This window comes from Sesamum indicum, linkage group LG1 (genome assembly GCF_000512975.1).
Source record: "Sesamum indicum cultivar Zhongzhi No. 13 linkage group LG1, S_indicum_v1.0, whole genome shotgun sequence".
In the NCBI taxonomy this organism is placed as follows: Eukaryota; Viridiplantae; Streptophyta; class Magnoliopsida; order Lamiales; family Pedaliaceae; genus Sesamum; species Sesamum indicum.
In genome coordinates this window covers 1,022,217-1,045,671 of record NC_026145.1, presented here as the reverse complement: position 1 = coordinate 1,045,671, position 23,455 = coordinate 1,022,217, and the positions used below count along the sequence as shown (strand labels likewise).

The following is a 23,455-nucleotide window of genomic DNA, read 5'->3' as shown; positions in this document are numbered from 1 at the left end:
ACTCATGTAACTTGGCGACATCAAGCGTAGTCGAGCATATGCTTTAGAATAAAGACTCACCTCCGTTAATGCAATCCATACATGCTGAGGAAGCATCTTACAAAAGGCAACCAGGATCAATTCTGCATGAATACGTGACAGTCGTGGCTCTTCATGTCATGCATCTTCAACTCCGTCATGTCGACGCAGCGAGCAATGTTAGACGTGTAGCCATCCGTAAACTTAAAACCATGAATCTATTCACATATCCTGCTCTTCTGCTCCTTCATCGGGGTATAGACCTCTTTAGGCATAGGATTCGATTTACATTCATCTAACTCAAGCTACGGGCCATTACAGATAATTTTCAAATCCTTCCGTGCATTCAAATTATCCTTCATCTTTCCCTTTATGTCCATCACGGTATTAAATATATTGTCAAGCACATTTTTCTCAATGTGAATGACATCAAGGTTGTGTCGGATCATATGTGTTGCCCATTACGGAAGATCCCAGAAGATATTTTTCTTCTTCCACTTGTGGTCGCTATAATAGTCGGAAGGAGTCTCTATGGCATTTCAGTTGCAGGACATATGTCTGCAATCCAGTCATGGATCTGATCTCCTATCACCTCGGATATACAACCTTATAATCAACACGATTCTTTATGAAGGCTTTCTTGTTCCTTTGGTAGGGATGGTCCTCAGGGATAAACTATTTGTGGCAGTCAAAGTAGCATACCTTTCTATCATGTTGTAGATGGAATAACCGTGTGTTATCCATATAAACTAGACAATCCATAACACCGGAGGTGCTCCACCCAGACGCCATTCCACAGGCGGTTAGGTCGTTCACAGTCCACATCAACGCAGCCCGCATAATAAATATTTGATCCATGGCATTATCGTATGTTCAAACACCAACATTCCAAAACTGCAGCAGCTTTCGATCAATGGTTCCAAGTACACATTAATCAAATGCTTCGAATTAGAAAGGTCAGGGATCACTAACGTAAGAAACATGTGCTGAGAATTCATGCACATAGAAAGATTGTACGGTGCACTGATAACATACCAACATGAATAAGTACGATCATACTGCTTGTGCGGCGCAAAACCGTCTGTGCAAAGACCCAACCAAATATTATGCGGCTCTTCTACAAAATAGGGAGACGTCCGGTCAAAACTCCAAGCCTCTGCATTGGAAAGATGACATATGGAGCTCTCCTCTGTCTAATGTGTGACATGCCACGTCATGTGCTCCGCAATTGCTCTAGAAGCATACAACCTCTGCAGACAGGGAGTAAGCGGCAGGTACCTAAGGATGGCATATGGGAACTTCTTACGGCGGGGTCTCGTATTAGGTCGGCTTGTACCTAGCGTCTCCACAAAACTAGCAATACTCCAAATCGACGTCGTCCTTCCAGTACATCATGCAGCCATTCTTACACGCATCAATCTTCTCAACGGGTAAACTCAAATCATTTATCAACTTCTTCGCCCTATAGTAATCTCTTGTTAGGGTGTGACCTGGTGCAATATTTTATTAGCCTACTGGGATATTCGATCATATGGTTGCTCAAAAATACGATCGTCTGCCTTGATATCCACCAACTCAGCAACAGATGTCAATTGAGATTAGGTACAATCGTTCCACAATGACTAGTCGGCAACATGCACTACATCGTAAAAACGGTCTGGCAACCCTAACACATAATCATAGGGGCCACCGCCATAATAATATGAATTAGGACCGGCATCAATAGGCCATAACCTCATACATTCCTCAGAGACACCATCATGAGAAGAAGAAAAATAACTAGACCCGGCTACACCAAAAACCATCATCTGCACCTAATTCATTTGTTATTTATCACCCTAGTGTGAATAATTATCCTCCTCATGAGCAGTTGGGGTTTGCTCCTCCAGTACTGGAGGGGCAGTCATAGCATCAAAGTACTCCTACAAACTCTCCTCGCCATGAGAAGTCTAATTATAATATTCTAGCATAAAACCCTAGTATACACAAGTGATAACTAACATCGTCGAGTGTTTTGAACTTTGTGTTTTGCACTTCCGGCAAGGGCACCTAATTTTGCGTCCATCCATATATTCATGCTGGCACTTGGCCCATTCTATGAAAGTATTAACCCCATCCTCAAACTCCAGTGTAAGACTTGTGCTTCCCTAGATGTTCTCATGATACATCCATCTCCTTTTTTGTCGTAATATGATGATATATATATATATATCACTACATATTCACACGTATATATATAATTATATAATTCGATCTATAAATTTATAAATATTACATTACACTAATTAAGAATACATAACATATAAGATCAAAAAATTATAAAACTAAAATAAGTAAACTACAATTAATTAATTAACACAAAATGCTTAAACTAATCGTTGTTACCTAGTCAACAAACTCAAGAGATGATCAGCAGTTGAAGGTCCAAAAATTAAGCAATCTACCTTATCAAGTGTATATACATGAAAATCTGAGAGATATTGAGAGTGTGTGGTTAATAACCAATTCTGCAACAAATTAAATAAAATGAAAATAACTTGCAACACAAATATATATATATATATATTCTATTTTGTAGCGGCCATTGTAACGGCTTGTGGAATGTCAAATATAGCAGTTGAAATATAGTCATTAAAAAATGTAGCCATTATATGCACATATTTGGAATGGTTTTTGTAATACGTATATTTTAAAAAATCGTCCATATACGCGATTTTTGTAACAAAAGACCAACATGGACCTTCTCACAATTTTATTCTCGGCTCTTGTAACGGCCATTCATTTTTCAAATTGGTCATTCCAAAGCTACAGATTCATGCCAAAAAGTCATATGAGAATAGCAATGCCCTCTGTGTTGTAATGGTCATTCCAATATGTGAGAACTGACATAGCCTTTTAAATGGTTTCAGTTGTTACTTAGCAAAATTTATATTATCTTGGACATGACGCCAGCACAACTTATCCATTACAAATTTGTACAAAATCCGTGAATATTGGAATGGCCACAGTCGTTACAAATTCCGCATTTTTTGTAGTGTGTTATCTAGTTGTTAGGAATCAATTCTATAGTTAAACCTTTAAACTTATGTTTTTTCTGCTGCAAATAATGTTTTGTGATTTTATTGCTTAACATTTGTATTATTGAGTCTGGATCCACTGTTCAGTAATGAGGGTTTCATGCTATTGAAGATATGCACTTGGTGGCATAGCCGTTGTGACCCCTAATCCGGGGCATGACAATATGGTTGACCTAATTAGTACGTAAAATTCGTATTCCTAATCTATATGGAGAATATTGATAATTCCCCAGTAAGAAGATATTCATAATTATATCAAACCTTATAAACTCGATGTAATTTACCCTTCTTTTTAACGAACAAAAAAGGATAACTGGTAATTGTAGTATTCAAAATACATCCCGAATAAACAAATTACCTCGCTATAAAAAAAATAATATCAATTTACCCCATGTATTCGTTAAAATGAAGCAATTTACATCCCTATTTAAGGAGGTAAATTGCTCCATTTTGAAAAATAGTGGGGAAGTAAATTGCTATATTTTTAAAAATACGAGGAGGTAAATTACTATTTTTTTTATAAGAAGATAATTTACTCATTTACAATATCAAAGGAGATTGCTTGAGTTTTTCCAATAACAAAAACTCCCCTTCTAGAATTTACATCCAATAAATACATAACAAACAAAATATTACCTTAAAGTTGACCACTTCACAAGTTTTGAGTCAAAGAATGTTAGTTGCTAATGATTGGTATTTAACTGAGTTGAATTATCTGTACAATGACAATGCTACATTTATCAAAGTATAAAGGGAAGAAGAGCCCAAAGCATACCTTTTAGAGTTTTTGTCACTGTTGCAGCATCAACAAAATTATACATACATGTACAGATCGAAACATCTAACACAGTCCCAAATAAGGTTCAAATGTTATGTACAACTCTGCAGCAAATTATGATTCGTCGGTCTCCGCAGGCTCCGAATCAACTTGCGCTTCCTCAGACAAAGACGGTTTCTCATCTGAAGTTGCACCTGACTGGATAGGTTTCTCGAATTGCACCGAAATCATGGTCATATTATTGTAGCCCTCGCCTCCGACGGTTGAAGGTGCCAGGCACCTGTCGAGTACTTTTTCACATACCAATGACAGCTTACTTTCCTGCATGAGAAAAATATAGCGAGCAATATTAATGAGGATCAATGTTAGATGAGCGACAGAGCATATACGGCCAGGGTAACGAGAAAGCGATACATTGAAGAAATTGTTGGATCGTAAAGTTTGACTCAACATTACACGTTATCCAAATAACGAATGTTATTGCTGAAGTTGTATGGGATACATTTCTGTAACATTTTACATGTATCTTATAGCTTAATATAAATAGCTGATGAGTAGCTGCCAATTGTAATAATCATTAGTTACAAAAGACATGTCCTAAAACGAGAACTTGTGTAGACGTGAATGTATAGGAGCATTTTCTGAATGTAAAACTTTTGTATCTTGTGCTTAATTTATATTCTTGTTTTCTGCACACGTTTCAAAATCTGTCATGCATTATCCTTATAATAGTAAGACACCATGGAGATTCTGTTGGATGCTACGGTGGGATAATTGTACAATACTTTGAAGGAGGAGAAGAGGAGGAAAATTTAGGTTTTTCGTACTCTAAATTGTGCTTCACTATTCACTTGAATATCATCATATTACAAGCCCTTTTATAGGCCTAAACATCAATTAATATGCATAAAAATTCATACACAAATAAATGCAAAAACCATAATTCTAAACATCTTTTTCCTGTTTTGGCATTCCATGGCCTGAAGGTCTCTAAAGGTCATAATTTTCTGCAGAAATTTCCGATACACTTGAAACTTAGATCATTTGAAATTGGACTCAAAGAGCTTTAATTCCATGTAAAATTCACCCAAAATGACAACCTTTTGAGTTCTGAAAAAACTGTAGGTGGAAAATGAGAAGACAAGTTTATATCATTTTGCAGTTCTTAACAAGATTCTAGTTCGATGTGGCTTGATTATAAGGTAACTAAGGGACCTTAATGACATGAATTATTCAATGCGGTGCCGAAGGACTTATAGATTTCAGTAGCTCACGTATAAAATCTACTAGTTGTTGGCTTGACATGCAATCCCTGAGAAGAATAAACTAGAGGAAATTGATTAGCCATGCATATGAATGTAAAGTTCCTTGTCTACATATATTACTACACAACAGCATCCAACGTTAAAATGGACGAACTTTCAGATATGTTCAAATTATGCATAGAGATGCAACTCAAGAGCTTCGATAAAAATAAGCCATACACAAGCTGGAGAAAAATACCATATCTCTAAATTATAGCAAAGGTAAAATCCATATTACCCTTATGATACTCACAATGTTCAAACAAGCCCCTGTAATAGAAAAAATACCATAAAATCCTCTGTAAAATTTAAGAAGGTGCATATTACCCCATTGCCTGACGCACCCAAAATGCGATTGGTATGTATATTTTGTCCCTAAATGATCAAACTACCCTTGTTTTTCTTGTTTTTAAATTATACATATTTTAGAAATATAATATAGAAAATATAATTTAGTTATATGTATATTTATAAAAACTCAGAAAAGAAAAAATGAAGATAACTCATCACGGACGAGAGATTGGCGACGGGTTAGGTGTCAAAATGCTCGTCGAACGGGCTTTCCAACTGTGGTAGACTCGTGTCGAAAAATGATCAAACAGTGGAGAAAAAAGCGACAAAAGATGCACTACAAAAAAATGCGGGATTTGGCATGGATCAGCCGACCGTTCTAAAGCCCGTTCCATATTGGAATGGGAATTGGAACACAATAGGAACAAAAGTTGGTGGATGACGTCATGCTGCCCATTTTTTATGGGTTATTTTTTTGGAGCAGTTAAATCATGTCATCATATATTCCAAAATAATAGTTACAATGTCCGCTCTCACGATAGTTCCAATATAGTAATGGTAAATAGTTGGAACTCTATTTGGAACATATTATTAGAATTAAGAATGGACTTGCGTTGACCGTTCCTATATGTAAAACAATTGATGTCCAAAAGATTACAGTTAGTAAATGTATTCCAAAATGAGGTACAATTTAGAACGATTTTGAGCAAGCACCTGAGCAATTATGCGAAAAACTATTCCTAAGTATGAGTTTTACTTAAGACGGAATGTGTTACACTGAGATGGTGCAGGAGTATTTTGAGACCGTCACCGCAGCTCCTTTGCAGGAGGAGCAAACTTCGATTTCTCATAAGGAGGGTACCAATATGCACTGTGGTAATGCAGCACAGAGGATGATTTTTTATGCCACCAAATCGGTTTTTTGGTCTTCTAATTATAACCAGCATGGTGTGCCTGATAATGGTACGAGGTCGTGTCCTACTGATGTGGTCCTAGTTCATATTACGTTAGGGGGCCATGATTATGTGCCTAGACTGACAGATCGATTTCACGATGTGTTGTATGTTGCCGAACAGCATTGTGGAATGGTTGCACTCAATCTCAATTAGCATCTATTGCTGAGTTAGTGAATATCAAGGCCAAGTGTCATATTTCTCAGTATATATCGAATATCCCAGTGGGCTGATCATATATTGCTCCACGATCACACCTTTCCCATGGATTACTATAGTACGAAAAAGTTGATAAGAGACATGGGTTTACATGTTGAGAAAATTGATGCATGTAAGAATAGTTGCATGTTGTATTGGAAAGACAACATTGATCTGGATTACTATAAGGTTTGTGAAAAAGCTAGGTACAAGCCAACCAAGGAGCGGAAACCTAACAGCAAAAAGACCACATATGTCATTTTTAGGTACTCATAGGTTACCCCTCGCCTGCAGAGGCTGTAAGCTTCAAAAGTGACTGTCAAACAAATGAAGTGGCATGCCAACTATCAGATGAAAGAAGGATCCATGTGTCATCCGTGTGATACAAAGGCATGGAGGCATTTTGACAGACATATCCTGGTTTTACAGCAAAGCCTCGTAATGTTAGACTGAGTTTGTGCACAAACGGGTTCGCACCGTACGTGCAGTACGATCGTTTGTGCTCATGTTGGCCCATTATACTTTATACCGTATAATCTCCCATTGGGAATGTGCATGAGTTTTGAGTATATGTTTCTGACGATGGATCCCCCCTCCTTCCAATCTGAAACGTCTCATCGATGTTTACCTGTAGCCGCTAATCGAGGAGTTGTAGAATTTGTGGAATATGAGTGTACTAATGCACAGCAATGTGAAGAACGAAACATTCACGATACGCTCCGCATTTATGTGGACCATGAATGGCCTACCCGCTTATGGGATGGCGTCTAGATAGAATGTCACTGGTGTTATGAGATGTCCAGTTTGTATGAAAGATACACGTGCATTCTATCTGTCAAACGGTATGAAGGCGTGCTACTTTAACTGCCACAGACAGTTCCTCTTCCCAGACAATCCGTACAGTAGGAACAAGAAAGCATTCACTAAGAATCGAATAAAAAGGAAGATTGCACGACCAAGATTGACAGGAGAATAAATCCACAATTAGATTGAAGAGTTCAGTCCTGCAGTTAAAGTATCGTTGTCACTCTCAAATGGGTACAACAGTATAAGTGAACAAAGAAAATCATCTTTAAGGTTTTTTTACAATTTCAAAAAAAATATTTAAAAAAAGAAAAAATATATAGTAATAACAAAATTGACAATTCAAGCCGCCCAACCAAGAATTGCATAATTTATTTAACATGAAAAAATATTCATAATTATATCAAATCTTAAAGAAACTCGTCCTAATTTACCCTTCATTTTAATGAACAAAAAGGAATAACTAGTAATTATAGTATTCTTTCCCTCTGGAATAACAAAAACTTCCCTTCCAAAATTTACATCCAATATGTACATAAGAAACAAAATATAACCTTAAAGTTGACCAATATTATAGTAATTATAGTTTTCAGTAAGGAATGTTAGTTGCTAATGATTGATATTTAACAGAGTTGAATTATCTGTACAATGACAATGCTACATTCATCAAAGTATAAAGGGAAGAAGAGCCCAAAGCAAACCTTTTAAGAGTTTTTGTCGACTGTTGCAGCATCAACAAAATTATACATACATGTAAAGATCGAAACATCTGAACACGGCCCCAAATAAGGTTCAAATGTTATGAACAACTCTGCAGCAGATTACGGTTGTTCGGTCTCCGCAGGCTCCGACTCAACTTGCGCTTCCTCAGAAGTAGATGGTTTGTCGCCTGAAGTTGCACCTGACTGGATAGGTTTCTTGAATTGCACCAAAATCATGGTCATGTTGTCGCAACCCTCGCCTCCGGCAGTCGAAGGTGCCAGGCACCTGTCAAGTACTTTTTCACATACCAATGACAGCTTACTTTCCTGCATGAGAAAAACATAGCGCGCAACGTAATGAGGATCAATATTAGATGAGCGACAGTGCATATACGGTCAGGGTAATAAGAAAGCGATACATTGAAGTAATTGTTGGATCGTGAAGTTTGACTCAACGTTACATGTTCGCCAAATAACGTATCTTATTGCTGAAGTTGTACGGGATAAATTTCTGTAACATTTTACACGTATCTTATACCTTAATATAAATAGCTGATGAGTAGCTGCCAATTGTAATAATCATCAGTTACAAAAGACATGTCCTAAAAAGAGAACTTGTGTAGACGTGAATGTACGTAGGAGCATTTTCCGAATGTAAAACTTTTGTATCTTGTGTTTAATTTTCATTCTTGTTTTCTGCACACGCTTCAAAATGTGTCATGCAATCTCCTTATAATAGTAAGACACCACGGAGATTCTAGTTCGATGCGGCTTGATTTATAAGGTAACAAAGGGACCTTCAATGACATGAATTTATTCAATGCAGTCCGAAGGACTTACAGATTTCAGCTGCTCGCGTATAAAATCTACTAGTTGTTGGCTTGACATGCAATCCCTGAGAAGAATACAACAGAGGAACCTTATTAGCCATGCATATGACTGTAAAAATCCTCTTATCTACATATACTACTACACGGAATCCGACATTAGAACGACAACAATTATGCATAGAGTTGCAACTCTAGAGCTCCGACGAAATAAGCCATACATAAGCTGGAGAAATATATCATATGGAATATTCTAGAATGACTTATCTTCCATTAAAGTTCAATAATTCTGACGACGTGCTTTTACGGAAAAATCAACGAATATTGTACTTCACATTGTATTCAAATAACAACAAATAAATCCTGAATAACTGAACTGCTGCAACTATTTTAAATGTACAGTATCCCAAATATATATTGCACCAGCAGAAGCTCTGAGAGCTCACTGAACAGAATAGGAAAAAGTTGTCATGGAGAAACTGAATGTGGGTGATTAACTTTAAATTTTCCAATGTGTGCATCAGAACTACACCTATGCCGGTTAAAAATGAGAAAGAACAGAGTCGAGAGATTGGAGGGACATCAATAGTTCCAAGTATATTACTAGGAAGCCAAAATTTCTTTTTGGCATAAATAAAGGGTGCTCTGTTAAAATAAGTTATGCAGATTAAACCAAAAAAAAAAAAAAAACATCGGCTCCATACCAAATGCCATCACAGGCAAGCACGACAAGTTCCAAGTATATTACTAGGAAGCCAAAATTTCTTTTTGGCATAAATAAAGGGTGCTCTGTTAAAATAAGTTATGCAGATTAAACCAAAAAAAAAAAAAAACATCGGCTCCATACCAAATGCCATCACAGGCAAGCACGACAAACTCATCGTCATCGCAAAGTTCGACCTGGTTTAAGAAATTAATGAAATCAGAAGCATTACAACAAACGAGAATTCATATTTCTTCTCATTCTATAACATATTAAAAAATTGAGTAAAACGCTTTCAGTTAAAACAACCAAGCCTATTGGGAGCTTCAGAAAAACACTGAAACCTGTTACTGTACAAAGTAAGAAGTACGTACAATATTGATATCTGGATCAGCAGTAACAATTTGCTTCTCGGCAGGCAAAAACTTGTTCTGCTTGAATTCCATATCACCTGTAGCACACCAAACGTGGTCAGTCATACTCTGTCCCCATTAAGAATTGTCTAAATTACTGCAAAAACAGTTCATTAGATTTCCAAACAGTATCTAGCTAACTCATTCATCAGGTTTACATTGAAAAGTGAATTTATCGACTGAATTACTTTACAAAGTCTCGGATTGAGCTTTATGGTGCAGCGCAAGGATCAAACCAAACAGCCAACTCCCGTAACTGTGAAACTGAAATTATAAAAACAGTGCACAAGAAAAATGACCAGCACCTATAGCTCTTGCAAGATTCAAACTGCCGTTGACACGACCTGCATGGATAAATCCACCTGCTTTTAGAATTCTGTCCCTCTCAACCTCAAGATCAGGTTTATGGTCTCTTGAAAGATTGTATGCCTGAGTAAGAAAGAACCAGCCAAAACGATCATTCTTGTAAGAACATCAAAGCGGAAAACAAAAGATTATCTGTTATACATGTATTCTGCACAACAAAAATTTCAGAAAACCACAGAGCACGAAAACAAAATTTCAGTTACATGAGACATATAAATTCCGATCATGTTTACTGTTACCTGACCGTTCCTAGAAATCACACAGCGAGAATCGCCAGCATTTGCAACGACAAGTTGGTTCTCCCTAATAATTGCAACACAAGCAGTACTACCGGAAGTCGGTCCGGAAAAATCAGAATGCGGTCCCTGTACAAAGCAACATTAAGTCAATGTTTAAGTTGAAAATGAGAACAACGGAGGCTGAGGCATCCTATTAATCAGATTAAACACCTCCTCAGATGCCCAGTCGTCAACTTGGTCATTTTTGTCACCACCTCTTGGAGACCATATCAGACCCTCTATCATGCCACTAAACTTGTTTAGTTTATCTCCCAGAACAGCTAACTCCCTCCAGCCTCTCTGCCCACGCATCATCTCATCCATCCTGCATTAACAACATACTGAAACTTTAAGATAAATAAGCCTTTCAATAGTTTTTCATAACCTCAGTTCCAAAATATGCTTTAAACAAAGTATCTCTTTAAAATACTTACGGCTAAATTTGGATTTGGAAGGAATTGAATTTGATAGAAGGATATAAGGCACGGATTTCAAATGGCCCAATATCAAAAGAATTTGAAATGATATCAATATTTCAAAAAACATAGTTCAAAATGAAAAAGTTGAAGAATTTGAAATCCTTTATAATATCAAATTATCCAAACAAATCCAAAAAAATTATTATCAGGGATTTGAAATCCCTATTTTCAAATCCATCAACCCTAACACAATTATAGAGAACGTTTCTTTTCATTTTCCATATAGATTCAGAACTTGGTCTTATGTATCATCTTCTCAAATAAATTAATGTTATGAATACTGCTGCAACTGGTCGATCTTGGTTGAGGCTCTTTGAATCGCTGGTAAAAGAACTTCCACCGGAACCGAAACCTTCAACTAATCTAGTAAAATGAACAAAAATTCTGAATGAAGCCAGGATTGTACAACTTCACTAGCTAGCCCTTTGAGAGTCAGCGCTAACAAAAATATCAAAGATCATGGAAAGAAGTTATTCAGTATTCAGAGTTCAGCGAATCACCTGAAAAAGGCTTTCTGAACAGAAGTCCCTATATCACCAGCTAAATATGCTTCATGCTTCAGCACTTGCTGATGAAGGTACTTAGCACAGAATTTGGCAACCACCTTACCTGTGATGATCAAATCAACAGCTAATATTGAGTTGTTATGAACTTACATTACCAAAGTAAATTGATGTAGGACTAACTATACTAGATCTAAAGATTTCTATAGAAAATATTTATTCAATAATCAAAAGGTAAGAATAATGAGTTTTAGGCTTACAATGAAGAATCCTAATAGAATTAAATTAGGAAATAAAATCCTAATCCATATAAACTACTATAAATATCCCTATCTAAATATATATTATTTATTGTTATTTTTATTATTATTATCCTATTCCTTCTCTGTCCCCATCATTTATGCCTCGCTGATAAAACTTCCCCCCGAAAAGTGATTATGTAGCTGATATTGAAAGATGTCAGCGACGAGGCCGAGAAGTAGCACAAAGGGTGCATAACAATCAGCACCAACGAGAACGAGTAAGTGTATAAGAATGAGTAATATTTGTGTAACACTTAATACTATAAATCCATCAAGAATGTAACTCGAGCACGTATGTCATCAGAGACAAAAACCAAAGAAGACTTGGAAGAGTCTGATAAACCATTAGATCCTCCATATAAGACATCAATATAATATTCAAATTTAATGGTATATATTAAATAAGAATGTTTCAGTCTAGAATAAAAAAAAAATTGTGGTTTTGACAATAGAAACAAGAATCGTGGAGACTGGAGAAGTGATGGAAAGATCATGAGCAATAGGTATATCAACAACAGTGATAGGAACTTGATCAACATCTTAGTCAACACTAGCTTCTATGAAAGGATACTTAACATCGAGAGTTAGTGGTGGAAGATCAAAATTAGGGACAATCTCTTTAGGTCTACACCGATTTTGGAAAAACTCTAATAAAGGAACAATATGTGCACGACACTTGTTCTTATGGTCATTTTGGCGTCAATAGTGGACAATTTGAATAACCATGGTAGGGAAGAACACTTATACCCTGTACGATTCCTATTGTAGTCGTGTGTAGCAGGGTGCAATAGGAAAGATCGACCGTTATGGTGAAAAATATAGTATTATCCAGTGTGGAATATCGAGCATGACCAGTAGATGTCCAAGGATGCCATAGCAAAACATTCGCAGACTTAATTGGTAACATGTCACACAAACATGACTTGAAAAAGTCTAACGGAATAGGTACATAGCAATGTTCACTAACTTGAAAACTCTTTGTACCAAATGTGATCTAACAAAAATTAGGATATGGTAGAGGGAAAAGTGCAAGCTATGATAGAGCAGACCGAGTCACAGCAATTATGCGACTAAAATCATCAGTTATAATTTTACCAACTTTTAGTATAAAAAGTAAATCTGGTTCTCAAACAAGAAGGGGATAACTGAAGTTGGAAAAGATCATAACGAGTCATGAGAGCAAAGTTACTCAATCACCAAAACAAGAGAATCATAAATCAATTGGAACAGGAAATAATGAGTACCCAAGAAAGTGAGCTCAAAAATTGAACGGGTGAAGGGATTGTTGCAACAAATCTGACCAAAGAATATCATTACCAAAGGACACGGGACACTCAAATTGGCAAAGATTGTAAGCATTATGCTATTGATGCCCACATGACGATTGAGTGGTTGTGGTTTAACAACGGTCGGTTGTGCGAACTTCTTGGTGTTGATGACGCGTGGTGGAGGCACCGACATCTTCAAAAATTCCGAATGATTGGAAAATTAACTGATGCGGAAGCGACTTTCAACCGGAATTTGGTTCTAGTGCCAATTGATATAGGATAATTAAACTAAAACTAACTATACTAAATCTGAAGATTTCAAGAGAAAATATTTATTCAATAATCAAAATATATTGGATAATGAGTTTAGCCCATGTATTTATAGGCTTACAATGAACAATTCTAATGGAATTAAACTAGTAGCCAAAACCCTACTCAATATAAATTATTATAAACGTTCCGATATAAATGAATTATTATGTATTATTATCATTCCTATTCTATTCCTCCTCGAACTTTCATCATAAACACAAGATGGTTTTCCAGAACGAACATTGTGTACTTGTATGCTAAATGCTGCGTAAGAAGGATGCTCCTTTTTCCCGAAGGATCATCACTAAAGACACAAAAGAACTTAAATAAAGCAACATTATTAGAAAACATCCGAAAGTCCAAGGAGGAAAATAAATGAGCGTAGAACATGCCAACCAATAGAGCAAAAAAGAATTCAAAATAACAAAAAGGGAAAAACATCATAAACATGCAGCAAAAAGCTATAAGAAAATGTAAGAGAATTGACTACCAGCAAAAAGTTCAAAGAATCTAATCATAAATAGATTTTGAATTACGACACCAGAAGATGGCCCACATTGTAGATGCAACTTCATGCATGATCTTAATTCTACATGGAAAGTGGTTATGTAAATTACCAGCAGGTGGATCAAATGAACATACCTCCATGGCCGTCATAAACACCAAAGAATGAGGTGGAATTATCCAAATTGGGAATTGCAGCATGCTAAAAAAAGAATAACAAGGTCATATTTAGTGATAACTAGCCTGATTTTAGTAACAAAACATTACATCCACAAGGGCAAGACATGATTAGTTAATCATCAATGATAAAATCCACCTATACTGACACCAATCACATAAAAATAAGCTGACAACAAAGAACAGAAATATGTATTTCACCATAGTACAGCATTAACCAAAAACATCTTTGCATAAGTGAAAATAAATATATTACTTTATCATCGATTCAGGAAGTATATTTCCTTGTAGAATGTGTAGCGCACTGAGCCTTCATAGAAAAATGGAATCCCCGTATTGAACTAACTCAATTCAAGTTAAGCGGATCATATTTTCATCAACGAAAAAGCAAACAACAGCAACATGTAAAATTAAAATTGCCAGTAGCACCAAAACTATATTTTGTTTCTTGCAAGTGCATTCTTTATATGCACTAAGTCGGTGTTGCACACATAATAAGGAAGTGATCCACTTGTATACAAAAACGCACATACTACCAATTCATTATTAGGCATCCTGAAGATCAAAAGCGATTGACTACTTACAGCATCTTCCATTGTAGCACGCCATCCTTGCATGGACGACAGACCAAATCTCAGCCTATCGTTTTCTCCATCTTCGGAAAATTTCTCTGTTTTAGGAGTACTGAGGTATATACCCATCTCTAACTTGCATCAAACAAGCAGATAATGTCAGGAAAAAGAAAACCATTCAAGCTAAAATTTCAACTAGAACATCCAAGAAGACAATGAATTCATATGCGGAAAGCAGAAACTCCTCAGAGCCAGTATCAAACAGTAAGTGAAACAAGGAAATCAATCTTGGCATACCTTGAAAGAATCAAAGCCAACCATCAACAGTAGTAAAACATCAAGAAAATCACCAATCCATCACAATCAAAACTCAAGAAAAAGAAAATTCAAGAAAGAAGCATATTACAATAATTTATCATCAGCCCACAAAAACAATGCAAGAATTTTCAAGAATGGCAAAAAGTTATCTACAAAGGGTTCAAGAAGTTGCCTACTTACTCGCCCAGTCGATCAACCGAACAAATTTCTTGAATCTTGATCTAGAAAGGCAGCACAAACGGATCAAAATCTTGAGTCCTTGCCAATATCGGAATCAAAAAAAGCCCAAGAAACGCTTGCCAGAGTTCACGATGAGAAGTAGAAGATGAGGGGATTGAAGATAGAGAGAGTGGCGATATCAAGAGAGAGAAGAAACTAGTTTTGTCTGTAAAGGGCGACACTTTTGTAAGAACTGTGAATCTGTGTGCTGTTACTTTATAGGCATGATGATAAAAATAAAAATCTTTCTGGAGTCTTGAAGAGATTCTGCCGTTTCCCAAGTCCAAATATTTGAAATTCGTTGCTAATTTTGGTAAGATAATCAGATAACTTTTCTCCATAAACACTACCCACTTTTTTAACAAATGATCACTACTCATTGCAATTTTCCTGTTACAAATCAAAAGAAAAAAATAACGCTACACTCTTGTGTTTATTTCGGGATAAATCTTTCTTTTTTCTCAAATATAATCAGTAATGCGATATCAGTTCTCAAATAATCAAAGTTGTAATAGTCATCAAACTTTAATTTTTTTTTGGCATTTTTTGTCCTTCCATTAACTTTTTCGTTAAACTTAACGGATTTTTCATTTAAAGTGAAAAAAATCGCTATTTTCTTTCCATTTTGTTGTGTTTTTTAAATTGTAATCCAATACGCTTATTCTTTCTATTTTTCTTCAATTTTCAAAAGAGAATAAACCAAAAGAAATAAATTTAAACAACAAAAATTTTTAAATAATCTTAACAAAATATTGTCAATAATAGAAAATTTGTCGATAACTTTTAAAAAAATTGTTGCTTATTATTTTTTTATTCTTTTATTTATTCTCATTTGAAGTTTGAAGAAAAATAGAAAAAGAATGTGCATTAGATTATAACTCGAAAGCACTATAAAAAAGGAGAAAATAAAGCAATTTTTTCGCTTTAAATAAAATTTCCGTTAAATTTAATAGAAAAGTAACGGAAGGACCAAAAATGTCAAAAAAATTAATAATTGAAAATTAAAATTACAACCTTAAATTGTTGTAGATTCAAAATCGCATTAATGTCTATATTCGATGATAAAAAAATACATTTATCCTGTTGTACAAACATGAAACACCACATTGCATTCTACTATAAATAAATGACGCGACGATTGTCAATTCAATTGGTAAGAACGGATCATTTTCTATTAAATAATTGCAAGTTTAATTCTTTCTACTTATGCAGTGACTTTTTTTACTAACACTTTGTAAATATCTGTATAAGCAATTTATAAGTGGAAGTCATCTAACCTTTTATATCTAAACAAAAAGAAAGGTCAACCTCCTAAGAGTTTCGAATAAATAAATATTTTTTTAATAAAGATTGGTTTTATTACCGTCTTCATCCTAATAAAGATTTAAGGGTAAACAACTGCCTTCATAAGGTTTGGTATAATTACAAGTATCCTCTCGTTGTTTGAAAAATTATAAATATTTCTCTCAAATAAAATACAGTTATGTAACCCCTAAACGGTGAAGTGAACATTATAATTTTATTCTTGTTGAATTTTTTAAAAGAATAAACAGAGTATTTGAAAAAAAAAATGTGAAAAAAAATTGAGGGTATATATAAAATTGTAATTTATAATTTTAAAAGGCATTTTAGTCAGTTTATCACAAAAATTGGACGGAAACCTAGTGGAATGGGATCGTTGTTAGACGGATATTAAAATCAGGGGAATATTTTTAATTTTTTAAAAAATGAGAAGATATTTATAATTATGCCGAATATCAGAAAAGACGGTTGTAATTTATCCAAATTTAAAGGGACTATTTTTTCTCTATTTTTATTATATATTTGTGACAGAGAATTACTAATTAAGAATGTGGGGACTAGTTTGGTGCTACCTAAATTCATGTGACATAGAGATCCTATGTGCTAAGAAACAAATCTTCAACCTACATAACTTATTCACAACTACATGTGCCTGTCCACGTGGCAGCCACACAATAAAATATTTGTAATAATTAATAAAATTACATAAGAATAATCAGACATAAATTAAAAAATAAACAAAGTTAATATTATACTAAAATAATTTAAATATATAAAAAATTTAAAAATTTTATTAGTAACAATATTCATCAAATAAGAACAAAAATATTTGTTATTAACAAAAAGATTCATCGAAATGAGTATTTTGTATTATTCTAAAAATTATTCAGAAATAAATAAAAAATTTGCCAACGATAGACGATAGTAGTTTTTTCGATAATTTGCTTATCTTTTCTCACTAAAATTATGAGAAGAAAATTGGCGAAAAATTATATATTAATAAGAGGGGCAATATGTGAAGGCCGAATATGTGGCTCTCAAGATCAAATGTGTGAAGTTTAGGACTATAAATATAAGAGGAGTTTTAATTATAGGATCAAAAAGATAATTATAATCGAATATTTGTGTTAACACAAATTTTGAGTTTGGAAAAAATAGTTAAGAGATAAAAAAATATTGACAAATAAATTTTCTCGAAGTTTAAATTGAAAGGTTACAATCTCTGCTCAAATGAAGATTGTCCCATGATTTTCTTTACTAAATTTTGATTTACGGCGTGAAAATTTATTTTGGATGTAAATGTGTAATCTCCTCCCGACTTCTAGGAGCAAACGCACGCTATCTTAAAATATGATATCAAGGTTTTGAGAGTTTGATACAAAAAAAAACGTGGAATCACGCAATTGCAAACCTTCAGTGTGGTAGATAGTTTCGGACTTGCTTATATAGCTATAAGCTAGGGCTTCGGTTTGTAGCTCATCCTTATTGGTTCAAATATCATGGGCTTTTTTATGGACCAATTTCCTAATCGGTTATAATTAAATATGCACCGATCGAATGAGTTACTTCAAAGTAAAAGAACAATTTTTTATTTTATCTTGGATATATCAATTCATTAAAATGCATAAAAGGCCCAAATTTTGGATGGATTTATTGGAAATTTATTATTTTAAAAATAGGTAAACCCTATTTTTTTATGGACTTTGATTTGAAATTGAATTATTGACCAATTTTGGGATTGATTTTTAACTTTGTTGAAAATGAATTTGCACATTAAAAAAAAATTATAAGTACACCTTCATATCAGATGAATGGAAGGGATTTGTCGGTGCTTTGCAAGAATTGTTTCCTAATGCAGAACATAGTTTTTGTGTTAGGCACCTTCACTCAAATTTTAAAATTTATGGTATTAGAGGTTTGGCCTTTAAAAATTGGTTATGGAAAGCTCTCAAGGCGACAACAGTTAATCGATTTAATCAAATGATGCAAGAATTGAATGAGTTGGAATGTTGGATGAAGGGGCTTATGCATGGTTTAATGCCAAATATTTAAAAGAATGGAGCAGATTCCACTTTTACACTTATCTTAATTGTGATATTCTGTTAAATAATACATGTGAATGCCCCAACAACAACATTATAAAAGCAAGGGACAAACCAATCTTGGCAATATCTAATGGAATATTTAATAAAAAGACTGCAAGTACATAGAGACAGGGCTTTGAAAAGATGAAAATGGACATTGTATCCTAAAATTCAAAAGATTATTGAAAAGACCAATGAAAAACTTAGTGATTGCATACCCATTAAGTTTGATGATAAGCATTATCAAGTCTCCTGTTTTGATGGAACACAATATAGTGTTGACCTTGAGAATGGGACATGTAGTTGTAGAAAATGAAATTTGAGTGGGATACCTTACAAACATGTTATAAGTGTCGTTTTCTATCAAGGAGAGGAATTTAAAAAATACACAAACCAATGTTACAGGGTGCAAACATATTTGAAAGCCTATCAACATAGCATATTGCCAATCAACGGAAGTGAAGAGTAGAAGAAGAGTGCAATCAATCCATCAGTGCCACCAAGGGCTGTGAAGAGAGTGGGCAGCCCTTCCAAATTAAGAAGACTTGAAGCTGATGAGCCAATGCTGAAAAGGAGGAAAATGAGAAGTGGTCCAATTATGAAGAAAGGTACATCCAAATGGTCCAAAATACTAACAAACATTAAACTAACGGTGGCAAACCTACATGAAAGTAACGTGCATGTGGGTCAATAAAAGATTAATTGTTAGTTTCAACATCTGTTAGTAGGAGGATTTTTTTTTTTCTTGACAACATTTTGGCCTTTTTTTTTATAATTTTTATATGGGGTTACATATAAAATTTTATAAATTATAGAATTAAGTTCGAAATGACTCAGAACTGTAAGACTAATTTTATATTTTCGTCTTGTATTTTATGTAACTTTTTGTTTGAAGCTAGAAACTAAAAGTCATTGAAGATGTAGATGTACACTTTTAATTGATGTGATTATATAAATATACATAAGATCTAATAAACTAAAAATCTGAAAAGAATTAAATTCATGCACAACTTTTAATTTTGAATTTTAGGATTACGTAAAGGCAAATTCCCTATTGTAATAGGGTTTATTTTCCGTCACGCTTTCTTTATAGTTTAGATCATAAAATCACTTGGAGAAAAAAGGTAGGAATGAAATTTTTAAGGGGAAAACAAAAGCATACACACAAGTTTTGTTACACAAGAAATATTATTTTAAAAAGGTTAAATACAATTTATTCTTATGTGATATATGAAATGAGAAAAAATAATTCTGTGAAAAAAAATCTATCAAATTAACTATCGTTTGAGACTAAAAATACGTGATTATGAATTTTATGGGACTAAAAGCGACACGTGTCATAATTATGGTACCAAAACAAATTATGTCCTTATTTTATGGGGTTAAATGCAAATTACCTCCCTGTGAAAAGATAAATAGTAAATTACCCCCTTATGTTTTTCATAATAAAGCAAATAAGCCCCCCACGTGATTTCGTGTCATTCATGCGTTATTTTTAGATATTTTATTTTTTTTATTTTTAATTATAAACTTACATTTACATCCTTATTAATAGCTGTTGGATCTGTTTGAATCTAAGGCTTAAATTGAATTAACAAGATCAATGGTCTAAATTATACTAAATTTGATTAACGGTCTTGATTAAAAGCATATATTTATAATATATATAAATTACATAAAATTTAATAAAAAATATTTTTATGATATATTTTTATTAATTAAAATTATAAATGTGTATATATAGAGAGAGGTGGAGCTGGACAGAGGAAGGTGACGCCGATGACGAGGGGAGAGCGAGGGGGGGGGGGGGGGGGGGGCGCGGGGGGGGGGGGTGAGGAGTGCGGGGTGGGGCATTGCATTATACAATATATATATATATATATATACACGTATCTAATATTAATTGATTAATTGATGATACAAGATTGGGAGATTTGGGATAGCAGAGCGAATAACAATTTTGATGACGCATGTTAACACCAGGGGCGCAAATATTACCATTTATTGCTCTAGTTGTAAACATAAATTAATTACGACTTTACAATTGTCAATAATTATATATATCAAATATTATATTAATCATGATAAAATTTTAATTTTCGCATTAATTTTGTTTGGTAGTGGTTAAGTTTTAATTTATTACGATTTTAAAATCGTTGTGATTTATAGTCTAACAAAAATTCAATTATTTTTTCAATAAATTTATATTTAAAATTTTATTGACACGTGATATGTTATAAGTACACATATACATACATGACCAAGTAGTCATGTAATTACCTTATATGTTTTGATATATCCATGTCAATGTCAAATCAGAACTAGGATTAAATTCCTTCTTGGAAGTCCTTTCCTAACTCAAACTTCCCATTTATATTTTACTTTTCCCCTACTTGAACTTCAAGTCTCATTCTACTACAAATACATAATACATACCGAACCCTATATATATAAACTCCCTAATTCTTCTCTTTTCATCACTTCACACATCTCTCTCCCCATTCCATTCTTACAAAAACTCAGAAATTGCAGACATGGGCTCTCAAGAATATACTCTTTCTGACGACATAGTATTTGACATTCTAACCCGATTGAAATCGTTGAAAACCTTGGACACATGCAAATTAGTTTGCAAGAGATGGGAAGAGATGATCTACGAGTTGAGTTTCTTGCCTCTGTTCTGTCGTAGATCAAGAATGTTGTCAGGTTTCTTCATACAGGACATGATAGATAATAAGTTCTCCATGTTTGCAGCCATTGATAGCTCCACCTCGTTCAATGTTTCCATTGCAAGATTCCCTGATGACATGAAGATCCTGGCATCATGCAATCATGGGATCTTGTGCTGTGTGAGACGAAGCGGAAAGAACTACCGTTACTACGTCTGCAAGCCCACTACTCAATAATGGCAGTCTTTGCCTAATCCAAAACTTCGTTACGAAACTGTTTCTGTAGCCGTGATGGTTTTGAAATTGGATCCTTTTCGATACAAAATTGTCAGGTTATCGCGATGCACTGAAGAGTAAGCAACCACTCTCTTTCTTGTCTCTCTAATCGAATATTGAATACGTGAATCTTGTATCTTTTTTATAACGTTTTTTCTTTTTCCCTATAGATCATTTAAGGAGTACTACACATACAGATGCGAGATATTTGATTCAAAAGCTTGGAGATGGACAGAAGTAGAAAGCATAACGGTTTGATACACGGAGCTAATAATCGACTCTGTCACTGCCAACAACGTTGTCTACTGGCTAACGAACAAAGATAATGTAATCGCCTTCCATGAAGCCAACGAGCTCCTCTACAAGTTGTCTCTACCAGAAAAAGTAGTGCAGAAGAGTGATCTCTACGAGTGCAAGCGGCTGGTGGAGTACAAAGGGAGGCTCGGGCTCACTTTCTTGATGGAAGAGGGAAGGATGGCGCTATGGCCGACGCGAGACAGCCGGACGAATGGGATGATGGAGTGGATCAGGGAGGAGAAGGAGGTGATCGTGATCGATACTGAAATCTTGAGAAGCATGTGCAGTATCCTTCTCTTGCTGGATTCTACAATGCTGGAATTGCGTTCTTGAAGGGGTTTCAAGAAGTGGTGTTCTATAAATTTGGGGAGCGTGATAGTTTGAGCAGGGTGGAGTTGGATCATAAGTTGAGACATGCACGTGATGTTTTCCAGTTCAGGTCTGATTTAGAGCCTGTAAGACTTGGAAGAGTTTCTTAGTGCATGAACGGTGTTGCAAGAAAATTACACACCATGATTGAGAAAATTAAGATTAGGAATATTTGGATTAATGTAACTAATAGATCCAACAATACAATAGTACAGTAGTATAGTCATTAGACGTTGTACGTTTGATTACCATGACTTCGAATTTTAGTAAAATTGTGTTTGTTCCTTATTTCACATGGATATATTATGAATCAATGTTGATTGACTTGTTGCACTTGATTTAATGAATTTGAAATTAAATGCAACATACACTCGTATAAAAATAATAATGTGTAAAAAAGCTTTCCTAAATAAAAACCTCTTTGATTTTTTTTAAAAAAGCAACTTTAAAACCATTAATTCGGAAGACAACGAGCTTTTCTTTTTAAAAAAAAAATTAAAGGATTGTGTTGGATTGATTTTTAGAAAAATTAATTTTCAGTGGGGAAATACAATTAATATATATAAATTGGACTTAATAGATTGAATAATGTGTGGAAGAATGTTGATGAAATAAGTATTGTTTAAGAATTCAATTTTTTATTGAAGTTTTTATAATCTATTAAATTTAATTTTTAAAATTAGAAAAAAAGAGAGGATAATATATTAGTATTTTGTTGGAGGAGCTGTCAAGACTGAAAAGTCTAGTCATCCTCTTTTTTTTCCCTCCTTCAAATCAAGGTGTTGGAATGCACGGGAAGATTTACCCCATGTGAAAAGATAAATAGTAAATTATTCTTTTATATTTTTCATAATAAAGCAAATAAGCCTCTCATGCGATTTCGTATCATTCATACATTATTTTTAGATATTTTATTTTTTTGTTTTTAATTATAAACTTACACTTAAATCCTTATTAATAGCTATTGGATCTGTCTGAATCTGAGGTTTAAATTGAATTAACAAAATCAATGGTCTACATTATACTAAAGGGGACTTGGGAAGAAAGGGTGGGGGAGGGGGTTTGGTGTTTTTCATTTTTTTTTACTATTAAA

General features: G+C 34.3%; 1 protein-coding gene across 2 annotated transcripts; it reads right to left on the bottom strand.

Moving 5' to 3' along the window:
- Window positions 8,010-15,621, bottom strand: LOC105164559 (probable protein phosphatase 2C 60). 2 transcript variants are annotated; one of them, XM_011083272.2, is made up of 11 exons: window positions 15,327-15,621; window positions 14,841-14,963; window positions 14,218-14,281; window positions 11,691-11,799; window positions 10,883-11,036; window positions 10,673-10,798; window positions 10,373-10,496; window positions 10,029-10,105; window positions 9,799-9,851; window positions 8,965-9,019; window positions 8,010-8,451 (listed from the first exon to the last, which is right to left on the bottom strand). In XM_011083272.2, exons 2-11 carry the CDS (start codon window positions 14,955-14,957, stop codon window positions 8,245-8,247), a joined length of 1,086 nt encoding a protein of 361 aa, XP_011081574.1. In that variant the 5' UTR covers window positions 14,958-14,963; window positions 15,327-15,621; the 3' UTR covers window positions 8,010-8,244. The 2 variants fall into 2 exon arrangements, with proteins under 2 accessions (XP_011081574.1, XP_020552923.1); XM_020697264.1 differs by having other exon boundaries at window positions 14,841-14,959.

Excerpts from the sequence above, each read along its gene's own strand:
- LOC105164559 (XM_011083272.2), bottom strand. The coding sequence starts at position 14,957 with ATGGGTATATACCTCAGTACTCCTAAAACAGAGAAATTTTCCGAAGAT. Across the intron at positions 10,799-10,882 it reads ACGACTGGGCATCTGAGGAG|GGACCGCATTCTGATTTTTC; the intron begins GTGTTTAATCTG and ends TGCTTTGTACAG. Across the intron at positions 10,106-10,372 it reads GAATCTTGCAAGAGCTATAG|GTGATATGGAATTCAAGCAG; the intron begins GTGCTGGTCATT and ends GGTGTGCTACAG.